At 35.0% G+C, this 13,189-nt stretch overlaps 1 protein-coding gene and 1 non-coding gene across 3 annotated transcripts in view; one reads left to right on the top strand and one right to left on the bottom strand.

Annotated features, from left to right (window-relative positions):
• The window catches only part of GLRA3 (glycine receptor alpha 3), a 66,833-nt gene that overhangs the window by 20,607 nt on the left and 33,037 nt on the right, over nt 1-13,189 (top strand). For both annotated transcript variants that reach the window (XM_015861833.3, XM_015861832.3), the window contains exon 3: nt 3,679-3,746. In XM_015861833.3, coding sequence (XP_015717319.1) covers nt 3,679-3,746 — 68 coding nt within the window. The remainder of the gene's footprint in view (nt 1-3,678; nt 3,747-13,189) is intronic.
• On the bottom strand, nt 4,534-4,605 carry TRNAM-CAU (transfer RNA methionine (anticodon CAU)). The gene has a single exon. It is a non-coding gene; the product is annotated as a tRNA-Met (tRNA).

Raw genomic sequence — 13,189 nt, 5'->3', positions numbered from 1 at the left:
TTGGAGTTTGTCGTAGACACAATGCAGTCATCTGATGGGACTACACTGAAGAACAGACAGATGTTTAGAGATCAGTGAATTCAATGTAGTACTTCTTGAATATTTAATTCAGAAGACTCAGAACCTTGTTTTGTAACTGTTGAAATTTAAAGAGACAAAACTTAATTTGACATTGTTCTTTTTCAAAAAGTGCACATTCTAAATCTTCTAGACAGCTACGCAGTTTGAACAAATCTGCCCAGAACAATTCAGATCTATCACTAAGAATAAGTGTCTCCTTAAGTGACTTTGCCACTTCCTCGTTAGCCGTGTTTGTCCTAGAACAAATGCTACTGTTTCTCCTTTATGACTTTTTAATTTGGTAACAGTTCTAAAGAAAAAGGTCTAATAAGAGATACGAGATAATCATTTTATGCTTTTTTGCTTTCAATACCATTTCTGCATGGACAAGATTTTAAGTAACACCTTTCCATCTTAGTCAATAAAATAAAATTATACCTTCTGTCTGAATTCAGTATGCATTTCACCAAGGAATTTTGAGTATCTATTATTGTTTAACAGGAATAATAGAATGAAGATGATACTGTTAGCACTTATTTAGATAGGACATAAAACAGGAGAATAGATCTTGTAAAATACGTGTTCAAAATATTATACTTACAATATACTTTTATTTCCAGTAAATCCAAACTGTAGCAAGATGTTTACCTTAGATATCCCATGTCTCAAACACTTACATATGCAAAACACTTCACTTCCAAACATGGACACAGTCATAAAATCCATTTGTAAAAACTGTCATGGACTCAAACCAGACATTCAACAAAAAAAACCAACAAAAACAGATAGGAGGTGTGTGCAGCTTGCCTGTACACAGGCAATAGGCAAACAAAGGTTAAACAGATGTTTCATACGAAAGGTTATAATGATAGAAAGATAATCTATGATAAATGGAAAATGCTCACCAGTGTTGAAGGTTCACAGTAAACTCCACAAAAGAGCAACTTCCAGAGAAAGAGATCCTGCCTTAATGGTACACAGCCCTTAAAATGAGATCTGGGAGGTAACACAGCTGAATTACCTTCACCTGTGCTCCTGCAGCTGACTCATTGGTTGCCTTGGGTGGTTAATCAGAGGTTCAGTCTGTGACCAACATGTTTCCCATACAGAGGTGCTATATTTTTAACTAATACAGCACATGCTGTATCATTTGGAATAATGTCATAAGGTGTAAACTTTTAGTTTCATATAGGAAACTCTAAATCATTCTTTGCCTTCATATTAACAAATAGCATTCAACAGTCATTACTTTAGGAACTTCTTACACCAGAAACTACTTGAACTTACTTTTGGCTTCTCCAGTGTTTTATGGCAATAAAATTGTGATGTTTTGCTACTGTGCGAAGCATCGCCTTTTTTTTTTTTAGTTTGAATGTGGTGACTATTTTATTGCCATGTGTCTTATCGAGAAATGGAGGAAATTCCTATTCACTTTTACAGATTGTACTTATTTCTTTCTCCCTTTTCCAAAGTTAAAAGCACTGCTCTACTTAAGCTGTTCTTGTTCAGCAAGAGATTATGGAGTTTGTCCACCTTGACTGCCTTTTTGACGTCTTTTTTCTCCCTAATACATCATCTTAAAGTGGACAGAAATTTTGAAGTATTCTGGATGAAAGCTCATGATCTACTTCTATGGCTGCCCATCTATACTGATGTCTACAGAACATGCTTTCAGTGAACCGCCCATAATGCATCTATCCTTTTCTGCTCAGAAATCATTAATTTAGAACCAGTTAGTATGAGGGCATAAGAAAGATGTTTTTGCATTTGACTAACACTGGATGTCTTCAAACAATTATTGTTTGAATCTCTAAACCATTTCTAAATTGCTTCTAGTTCCCATTTACCCTATTTTTAACTAGCTATTAACTGCCTTTTGTAATTCTGCTTTTCAAATTAAATATATAATTAAATAATACTAAATAGTGTGTAGCTGTTTAGGGTTTATCTCCTATATAAAAGCAACTATATTGATAAAGAAAAATTACACTTTAAAACATTGCTATTTTAAGCAAGGTAACACCATGCCAAATTTGAAACTATGAGAAGTGTTACAACATAGATATTTTAGAAAGTAAAGCTGCCTTAGAATCAAATTATCTAACAATCTTACACAGTCAGGAAATACTCTCAGTTTTCTCTCTGACAGTTGTTATTGATTTCTAATGACTCTGCTGTTGTTCACATGCCCTTTTTTTTTTCCATTTTCCTTGATCATCTTCAGGAGCTCATATCATCTATCAATGATAAGCCTTTACTGAATCCTAAGATGTATCAAATATGCTTACCTGCTCTAAATAATTATCAAAGTTGCAAAATGACTGCAGTGTTAAAGTGACTGTAGAGCGATACCTCTTCACCTGAGAATTCTGCATTGCACTTGTATCCTTCTGTATTCAAATGATGGAAGTACATGTAATGATCTTTCATTATAACTGCCATGCAGTACTTCAAAACAGTTATTGCTTTGAGGAAAGAAAGTTAGGTCTTGTTGGCAGAACTTTCAATGAATATTCTGGTTCTTCAAATATGTAATGTCAACTTCATTGGTCACATTAAGTTTTGCTAATTGTAAAGCCCCAGCAGTGGCAGAACAGCCTATTACTTCAGTGACTCTAAACAAATAAATATTACATAAGTATTTGCAAGACCAGGTATAGCTCTTCCATCATTAATGGTTGCTTACTACTGGAAAAAGAAACTAGCATTTCCAGTGCTGAAATGGATTGTTGATGTATGAATAGAAAGTTGCAGGAGAGTAATAGAAGAGCTTTAAGATGGAAAAGCCTTGTTTCCATTGCACACTGACATAGATTGATAGGAAATAATGGAGAAATTAGGATGCTATGTCACAATGCCATTTTTACAGAGGCTTGCAGAGAAATAATTTAAAGCCTTTTCCATGAAGAGATGGTTTATTGTTTAGTTATTGTAATGACTGCTCTACCAGTACTGATGCTTCACTAATGCAAGATAAAGAACAGTAGTTGGCAAAACAACCACTGTAACAGGAAAATTCAGCTTAAATGGATTCTTAACTATTTGTTGAGTTTAAGAGAAATGAGAATAGAATCTGTCATTCTTCCTTATTCGCATTTGTTCCTGTCAGTAGCAGAGATAAGAGCAGCAATAATGTATTTCAGTTACCAGAGATGACAGATAAAGTTAAAAGCTGCCTTGTAAGAAAAAGGTCACTTTTCCCCCTAACTGTTGAAAAAAGTAGCATACATTTTTCACTTAAAAAACACAATACATATATATATTTCAAATTTAGTTGATTTTTTTTTTGCTCTCTTTTTTTTTTTTTTCTCCTTTCTTTTGTATATAATTCTCTTTGTAAGTTCATAATGAGCTCCTTGTCTTTCTTTATGCTAGAAATAGCCAGTCTGGTAGTGTAATTTTGAGAAAAATTGAATGGAATAATCTATTACACATCAGAAATCATTCAAATTTTACATTAAATGAGTTTTGATTGTAACAACATTTCCTTAAATCAACAAATATTTCATAACAGTTTATCAATTTGTTTTGCAATCACTCAATATACATTGATTCTGGACTAGACACTGATGTTTTTCTTTTTTTTCTTCCCCCCCACCCCCCCCATCTCTTTTGCAGGCCCTCCAGTTAATGTCACATGCAACATTTTTATAAACAGCTTTGGATCCATAGCAGAGACAACCATGGTAAGACATCCTGTCTCAAAAAATGTTTAAAGTTCACATTTAAGGCATTTAATAAAGTCAGAAATCAAGGTAGAACTTCTCTTAATATGGAACTAAATGAAATAATTCCTCTTCAGAAAACAGAACATTTGATTTAGCAATTGATTTTTTCTAATAGAAAATATGTTGTCACAGTATGAAACATAAAAATAAAAGATGTTTTTATTTTTAGTTTATTTAATAGTTGTAATGACTTATTTTCCACTAGATGGGTATTCATTTCTATATCATTCTGCCTTTCTAGCCTCAAAAATCTTCATTCATTTTTAATTTAATTCTATTTTAAGTTTCACTAAATATTGTGCATGTGAGGATATATATTTTAGTTTAAAAGTCTTTAGACATACTGCAGAGAAAGTAGAATCATAGAATAGCTTAAGCTGAAAGGAATACTAAGGATTATCTGGTTCCAACCCCCAAATTGTGGGTAGGGTTGCTTTCTACTAGATCAGGCTGCCATGGGCCCCATCCAACCTGGCCTTGAACACTTCCGGGGATGGGACATCCACAGTTTATCTGTCCATTCTGTGCCAGTGCCTCACCAAATAATTTCTTCCTTATCTCTAATCTAAATCTCCTTCCTTTCATTTGAAAACCTTCCCTACCACTACCCAGCACTGTAAAATGTCAGTCTACATCTAGTTTCTTAGATCTGTTTAAATACTGAAAGGCTGCACTGAGGTCTCCCCTCTCTTCTCCAGGCAGAGTAACCCCTGTTTCCTCTGCCTCTGTAAAAGCTACAGCCAACTAGCAGAGGATGGTTTCGATCCATCGACCTCTGGGTTATGGGCCCAGCACGCTCCCGCTGCGCCACTCTGCTATTACTGTAATGCTAAAATGGTGACTCGGTGTATGAAACTTCAGTGTGAATTCTAGAAGGTAAATATAAATGGATTGTACAGCTTTTGTAGGCACACAGTCTTCCTGATCTTTACATGCCATGAAACATAGTGGGAGATGATGCTGAGAGATGCAGACAAATTTTTCTAGGTAGGAAATAACTTTTTTTTCCACCAGACTGCAAATCCCAGGTGGATATTGTGTCCAAGGAGATGTATTCAGGTTTGATCAGAGGATTAAGCACTGTTCACATGATTAGAATAGTACTCCATGGCTATTTTTGAATGACTCTAGAACAGAGCCAGTAAAGTCAAAAGAATCAGCAACAAGATCACTCTAAAAAGGGTTTTTGGAAAATTAATTAAGAAAAACATAACATTCCTGCATTTGAGATGGGGATATTTCACATTTCAACTGTATGAAATACCAAACAAGAAAAAAAAAACAAACCACAATGATCACAAACACATTTCAATGTACAAAAGTATCTAAAGTGCAGGTATCAAATGGGTGGGGCCAGGCTCTCTTCAGCACTGTGCAGCAGCACACTTGTAGACTACTTACATCCTTTAGTAAAACGTTCATCTCATTTAAGTGCCAAGATTCTTTTTATAATGTTCTCTAACATCTCATTGCAGAACTTTTGCTTATGGTCTTCAGCTGTTGAACCCTTAGATACTCAAATGTTGCATTTTAGAACAAGTGCCTTTATTCAGATAGGACTTTTGATTGTATGTATTATTAGTCTACTCCACTGAACTGAAAAGGAATATCTTGTGAAAAAGACCTTACAACCTTTCTATCTTAAAGTTATGGTTAAAAACATCTTGAATCATTTTAAAAACTGAAGTACTGCCCTACTTGTGGTGAATAAATTCACCGCAGTTTTACCAATTTTATCTATTCTCACTATTTTACCGTTATTTACTGTAATCTCTATAATTCAGACACCTATGTAAGTCTTACACCTTGATAAGTACTTCTTTTTCCAACCTGCAAACAAAAGAGCTTACAAGCAACAGGTACAAAATAAGACCTAGTATGTGATACCTGGAAGTCTCTCTGGTATGTAAAAGCAGCAGCTGACTAATGGGATATGAATAGTGCATTATTTTATAGAAGTCTGGGTGTATTAGCCCCTATCCTTCACTGCCGTTGTACTTGCTCTTGGTACTACCCTTTCTCTTTCCCATTGTTCTCTTATTGATGAACAAAATGTTTGAGCTCCCTCTGCTGCCTTGGATACGAATAACACAATGAACAATTACAGAAAGAGAATGGGTTAAAAAAAAAAAAAAAAAAAAAAGGAAAGGAAAGGAAAGGAAGAAAGAAGTGAGGTGGGGTCTAATAGTTTCAGGAGAGACAACTAGTTCAAAAGAATAAAAGAAGCTTAATTTGACTTGCATTCTATTCTATATGCGATATTATGCCAATGGATATTTCTTGACTCAGCCTGAAAAGACATGAATGCTGTTAAGAAGCAGGTGACATATATTCCTGTGCTCCCAGATATAACAACATTATGTTACATTTACAAATAAAATGTACTTTTAACTTACACTAGCCCATTTTTAAACTCTTATAATCTTTTTCCTAATTTTATTAGTTTCATCTTTCTTCAAGTAAGCAGTCCACTTTATGTTCTATTCTACCTGTTTTAGATTGCCTTTAAATAGAGTACTTCAACAGAGTGTTCATTTGGGTACATTACAAAGTTCAACGCTGAGGAATTCTACCAACAATTTTTTTTTCTTAAATGAATAATTTCCCTTATACATCAAATATGATGAAATGTTTGCTTTTCTTTGGCAAAAATATGCCAAAAATTTCTGTGTAATGGAAATAGTAGTGTGTTAATACTAAAGTGAATGACAAAAAAAGATCTCCTTTGCACAATTTTTATTTTATCAGGGAATTGTAGAATACTTAGAGTTGTAAGGGAACTTTAAAGGTCATCTAGTCCAGCTCCCTCGTAAGGATCAGGGGACATGCACAGCTCAAACAGGTTGCCTAGGGTCTGATCCAATGAGTGAACAAAAAAGCTACCTTACAGTTTAATAATTTACAACAGCAGCAATATCAAAAACCTATTTTGCCTCTTATTTGATAGTTAACTCTCCTCTGTCAAGACACTGGTTTTTGGCTTGATTCTGTAAAGTTAAGAGATTGTTCTTGCATGGGTTGAAGGCAAGTTATTTAGTATCCTTTGTCTCATAGTCAATATGCCCCTATAACCTAGGTTATTGGGTCAGGAGAACACGGTATCATTTAAGGCATATTTTAGACAGCATTTTGAGGCCAAATTCTACTGAATGCTCTGGCAATAAATTGCAATTATACGTTATAACAGAGAGCATCCCTTCTAGAAAACACTGGCAAAACTGCAAGGCCTGTTTTCAGTTCTCAAAACTTGCCCTAAATAACCCAGTTCACGAGGAAGTCTATTTTCATTTTTTCATTATTTCATGAAGTCAGCATGTAACTGTGAAGTTGCAGTCTAGAGTAAATGATAGCGTGATGATGAAACACTGCTTGAAAATATTCTGAATATTTTTAGAATATTCAACTCAGTTGCAGAGTGAGTTAACTCCTGCAACTGCTTCAGTGTCATGGTAACTGAGTGGTTTGTTTCATTTTGCCAAGTCATGAGCCATCAGATTATGACAAAAGGCAAATGCACATATCCCTGAAGCAGGACTTGAAAAAGTCCACTGCCTGTCCTCCCATGAAAATGAAAGCTGGCCTTTGGATTGTTTAGCAATTGGAATCCTAAAAAAAGCATTTACTAGATCCAGAACACAGAGATGTGTTTCTAATTCTCTATTTAATGTATCCACGAGAGAGGCGATCTTGGTTATGGCTGTGGTGTGAGTTTATTTAGCTTTCTGTAGTCTACTAATATTTGCCACATACTTTCTGACTTCCTGAATGGCCATATGGGGGAATTATACGGGCTGTGTGCAGGTCTTATAATCCCTATTCTCTCCAGTTCCTGCACAGTCTTGGTGATTTCTTCTCACCCACCCAGGAGTCTATATTGTTTTGTATTTGTGATCTGGTACATCTGCAACAAACAGACACAGTTTTAGCATGGCCCCTTAAAATTGTCAGCAATACTAAGATACTAATACATCCTTCTCTTTTATCCATGCCTTCTTATCTGGTGCTCAACCACTGGTTCAGGTTGTGGCCTGGCAATTACATTGTAACACATAACTTGGAAAAATACCCATTCACCATTATTTCTCTACTTATTTTAATGACAAAACAGTAACTCTAAAAAGTACTTCTAATGAATCTCTGCTTATTCCCTTACTCATAAAAAGATAAGCAATCATTACGATATCCTATCTTCTAGTCAGTAAATTTCTTTTTGAGTTAATAGATTTTCAGAATGTAATCGTGTAGGAACATATGAAAGTAAGTTTCTTGGCATAACAGGATTAGTTAAATAAGATTTCTGGTCTACTTCCATCTATAAACATTACATGCTATAATATGTTGGACCTCACGCAATCTTTTTAGTTGCTCTGTCTTTAAGAGACTTGAATTGAATGAGAATTTAGCTACTTGATTCCTTGTAGGACTGGATTGATAGAATACAAAAAAAAAAAGTTTTGTTTCTAGGCAATTTTCATTAGTTCTCTATTTTGAAATATTTTCCTTTATTTGTATGTAGTTTTGTGAAGCTAGCTACTCTATAGCTTCAGAAAATTGAGTATGTTGATTATATAATTTGTATGCTGTAGTATTATATACACATAATAATTTTGAAAGCATGTTTGTATACTTTGTGGTGGTTAATTATTTCAATCATTTTGGATATGGTAATTTTTAAACATTTATTTTTTCAATATCTTCTCATTCTCCCTTGGTAATTATCTAGACCCACATTCTCTAGTTCATGAAGGTAACTTCTTCATGAAAGAAAAAAATAAATAAATGGATACTGAGTGGAGCTTTTGCCGTTTCAGATTTTATTTATTTCCCTGAAGTGTATATAGTGATTTTTTTTTTATGATAGCCAATTAATTTCCTAAATACATCAGGATATCTAGAGTGGTAGACGTATAGTTATTTTAGACAATGTCAAGTTTAGCTCCCAACAGATGGAAAACAGAAAAGAGGGATAGTATGGATCTCTTTGATCCCTTATATTTCCCTTAGGAGATTAGAAAGGGGTTGATTTCAAGTACACATTTTCAGTGAAGGTTTCTACTGTTATTCAGTCAGTCACTGAAACCACTGGTATTTTAAGTGCTAATGTATAAAATATATTAATCACAACACGGAACATGTAGCACCAAAAGGTCATCTGGTAAAGTGAATCATCTCATATAAATGCAGTATTTCATTTAGCAAATATACCTTCTGGTGTTATAGCAAAAGCATCTTTAGGGACACTAATTTCTCTGGAGAAGGAAGAAAATGATTTTGTTAACTGAAAACATGGCAAAGATCGACGAAGACAGAGTTTTAGAGTATGATGCTTGTTCATGTAATTGTCATGTCCATTTTCATCTAATCCCTTGTACAGCTGTTTCAAAGTGCAAACATTTTAAAAGCCCCTCAGCTGAAGCTTAACAACTCAGCTATATTGAGCAAGTCGCAAATGTGATTTTAGTGTAATATGTTAGGAGTTGGGAACACAAAACTTCCATTAAGAATTTAAGAATTATATTCAGCCTGCAATTGATAAATATACTAGGACACACAGAGCTGTGGCAAAGGTTATCGTATGGTATGTCAACACTGCATTTAATTTTTAGAAAGATTAAACAATCCAAATGTTTTGACTTTTGATATTACAGTTATTTGTGAGCACAGAAACATACATCTGGACATTAATACTGATAATAAACCAGAAATTATAATAGTAACAATAACAATATTAATAATAATAATATTAACTAAAGCTGTGCATTTGCCTAAAACCTATCGAAAAGGGATAGATTTTGCATAACACTGTTGAATTCAACAAATATTGAATATTTTACAATAAGGACAAGAAAGTCATCATCTAAAGATCAAAGATTCCTCAGAGAAACTACTGTATATGTTTTTATTTTTATCTGTGGGTTGAATTAGAAAGACTGAAAGCTCTGTACTAATCAGCTTCATCAAAATTACCCATCCTTTTAGTAAGGAGAAGACTGAACCAGAGTAGTGACAGAACTGCTCACTCGCTCCAAACCATTAGTAGTGATGATGAAGGAGACAGAAGAGAGATTCAAACCAACAGATAAACAAGCAAGCTACATTTATTTGTTCCAGGCAGAACATTAACAGTATTCTTAATACTTCAGAATCCAAGGATGTGAAAGCAGTTGACAAACTTAGAAGTATGAGGTGCATGAGCAGTGCACTGAACATTAAATTTTAATTTTGAAAGGGGATCTAAAAGGTCTGATATTATAAGCAGCAATTCAAAAGTCATAGTTTCAGCTAGTTCTTCGACAAGTGAGTTTTAGTTCTATTGACTTAATATAGAAGATATTATATCAAGATATAATATTGTGGGCCCAGTATTGGAGTCAGATTCTGCAAAGAATTAGACAAAATTTAAACAAAATATTTACAAAATTATGAATAGGATATCCAGCTGGAAACTTAGTAGTTTTGATTGTAAGGGGGAAAAAAAAAAAAAAAAACCAGAAAAAAAAAACCTCAGAAAAATTAAAACATTAAATAGCTTAAAATCTGGTTTTATACACCTATGGATGGAGAAAGAGAAAGATAGTGAACCAAAATCCATCAATAATCTTTTCTGAATAGCTCTGAATAGCTAAAGCTTCCTGAGAAGCCTTCACCCAAATCCTCAAACCATCTGGCCTGTCCTACTTAATGGGTGCGTATGAGCACCCACCATTTTCAAATTACTGTAGGATTACAGCTTTTATCCAAGAACAGACTGACATTACTGCTCATCCTCAGCCCATGAGAGCTCAGATCTAAAGAAATGAATTGCCAAAAAAGTGCTTAGACCTAACTCAAGGCAGGACCAGACAGGAAAGCTCTCCATCTCTGCGTAAGAACTGCATAGTTGACCTCATACAGCAAATCATAAGGGCAAAGTCATAAGAGTCACAGTCTTGGCAAGGAAAATGGTAAGAAAGTGGCTTTCTCCTAAGAAATATGAAGATACTTCTTACTGAGGAAAGAATCCTGCAGTGCTGGAGAATTCACAGAGTTCTTATTGAGAAAGAGGGAAAAATATGGCAGTTTCTCCTGGACTCAGGTTTCTGTATTGTACAAGCAGGAAAATCATCCTTACTTTTATTCATATCCAAAATCCATTCTGGAAAGAACGTTTCCACCATGAAATTATTCTGGGACTGATAGTCAAAAAGATTCAGTGAGTCAGACAAACTATTATAATCAACAGTGTATCTACATTGCTTCTTGTAATGAGTGCCCCGTAGCTATTCAGTACAGAAAAGCATGTTCTTAGGGATGTTTGACATTAGTCAGATCTTGTTCCTCTGACATAGATTTGACGTGTCAATTAAAGTTAAGTACTCAGCGATCAATTTAAATCATGGTTAATTTCTCTTTAGCTGCTATTGTAAATCTCTGACAGATTAATGGGTTGCAGTTAGTGCTGGAGCACAGAGTCTACTGCAGTTTTTTATCAGTCATTAATCGAACTGCCCTACATCCATAGTTTGCTACTAGCCTTGCTGCTGTTCAGATCTGTAATATTGAAAAGACCTATTAAAAGTAGGGAGGAGTCCCATTTTTTTTCCAATAATAAATCATACCAATGAAAAGATCATTGATGTTTATTAGCAGAGTAAATTGAACTATGAATCAATTCATGGTAAATTTGTTATTGTAAATAATATTTTTGTCCCTAGATTTAAATAATAGAATAATAGAATTGCTCAGGTTGGAAAAGCCTTAAAGATCATCAAGTCCAACTGCAATGCAACCAAACTACTCTAACAACCCTCTGCTAAATCATGCCTCTGAACACCACATCCATATGATTTTTAAACACATTCAGGTATGATGTCTCAACTGCCTCCCAGGGGAGACTATTCCAGTGCTTAACAACCCTTCCTAGTAAAGTTTTTTCCTGATATCCAACCTAAACTTACCCTGGTGCAACTTAAGGCCAGATACTGAAAGAGAGTAACAAGGCTTCCCCTCAGCCTCCTTTCCCCCAAACTAGACAGCCCCAGTTCCTTCGTTCTCTCCTCATAGGGCATATTCTCCAAGCCCTTCACAAGCCTCATTGCCCTGCTTTGGACCTGCTCCAGCACCTCAATGTCCTTTCCATACTGCGGTGCCCAAAACTGAACATAGTACTCAAGGTGAGGCCTCACCAATGTTGAGTACAGGGCAGGATGACTTCCCTAGTCCTGCTCACCACACCATTCTTGATAAAAGCTGGGATGCCATTGGCCTTCTTGGCCACCTGCGCACATTACTGGCTCATATTCAACCATCAGTACAGCAGAACTGATTCAAACTGATTATTTCCCCCACTAGTATTTTCTTCTGAACACATTTATGGAGGGTGAGTCTTCTGTTAATCATTACACTAACACATTAGAGAAATCAAGTTTTTATTTCTCCTCTCACAGTACTGGCTATCCATTATGGTTCTATAGCATATTTTTGTGAATACTAATTCTTTTTTTTCAACATGCATAGCTACTGATGAGGCCTCACCATAAATAATCTCAGTAATTGTGGAATTTTAACTACTAGGAGGGAGAAAAGACAAGGGAATTCTTCAGTTTTAATACAACTGATATTTATGTTTTTCAGATGTTAGTGCGAAGGGTCTTCTCTTTTGATTTTGCAATGATATTGGTTACCTGCAAGCAAAACGACCTACCAATATGAGGGGCTTACTTAAATTTAAATACTTGTGTTTCTGTACTTGAAAAATATCAATGACATATCAAAATCATTAGCTAAATAACCATTTTCTTCTTTGTTTTACATTTTATATGCCAGTAATGGATTTAATCCATGTATGGTGACAATAATGGAAAGATAATAGTTGTAAATACCCAAAAGGTTATTTACAGGAAAAACTCACTCATATGGAAGCCTTCGGTCTGCTGGGAACCACTGAAGCAATCTCCACTGAGGAGCAGTCTCCAAGAGATGCTTCCTTAGTGGTGGTCAGCCCTTAAATGAGGTCTAGAGGAGATGGAGTCAAGCTCCACCCCTTCCGGGAGCACAGCTAAATTACACTCACCTGTGCTCCCACAGCTGACCCAACACTTGCCTCAGCTGATTAATCAAAGGTTCTGGCTGTGATTACCAATTTCCCATACAGTCCAGTATTTCTTTTTTCACCATAATATTACATCAAAACTGGAATAACACATGGAAAATATTTGAAAATCCGGTAATCAACCTGTTGCAGACACAGAACTGTTTGATCAAATAGTCTCATTCCCTATATGGTGATCCACAAACTCAGTAAAACCATTAGCACACTGCGGTTACAAATTTAAGCTTACTATGATGTACTTCTTCAAAACATAGGATACATTTTTAGACAAATATTCAATTGGGTCATATTTTCCCTGATATTTATTCCA

Source organism: Coturnix japonica, chromosome 4 (assembly GCF_054131305.1).
Source record: "Coturnix japonica strain WE chromosome 4, WE-NBRP24, whole genome shotgun sequence".
In the NCBI taxonomy this organism is placed as follows: domain Eukaryota; kingdom Metazoa; phylum Chordata; class Aves; order Galliformes; family Phasianidae; genus Coturnix; species Coturnix japonica.
Note: the sequence above shows the minus strand (reverse complement) of the source record. Positions and strands in the feature narration are given on the sequence as shown.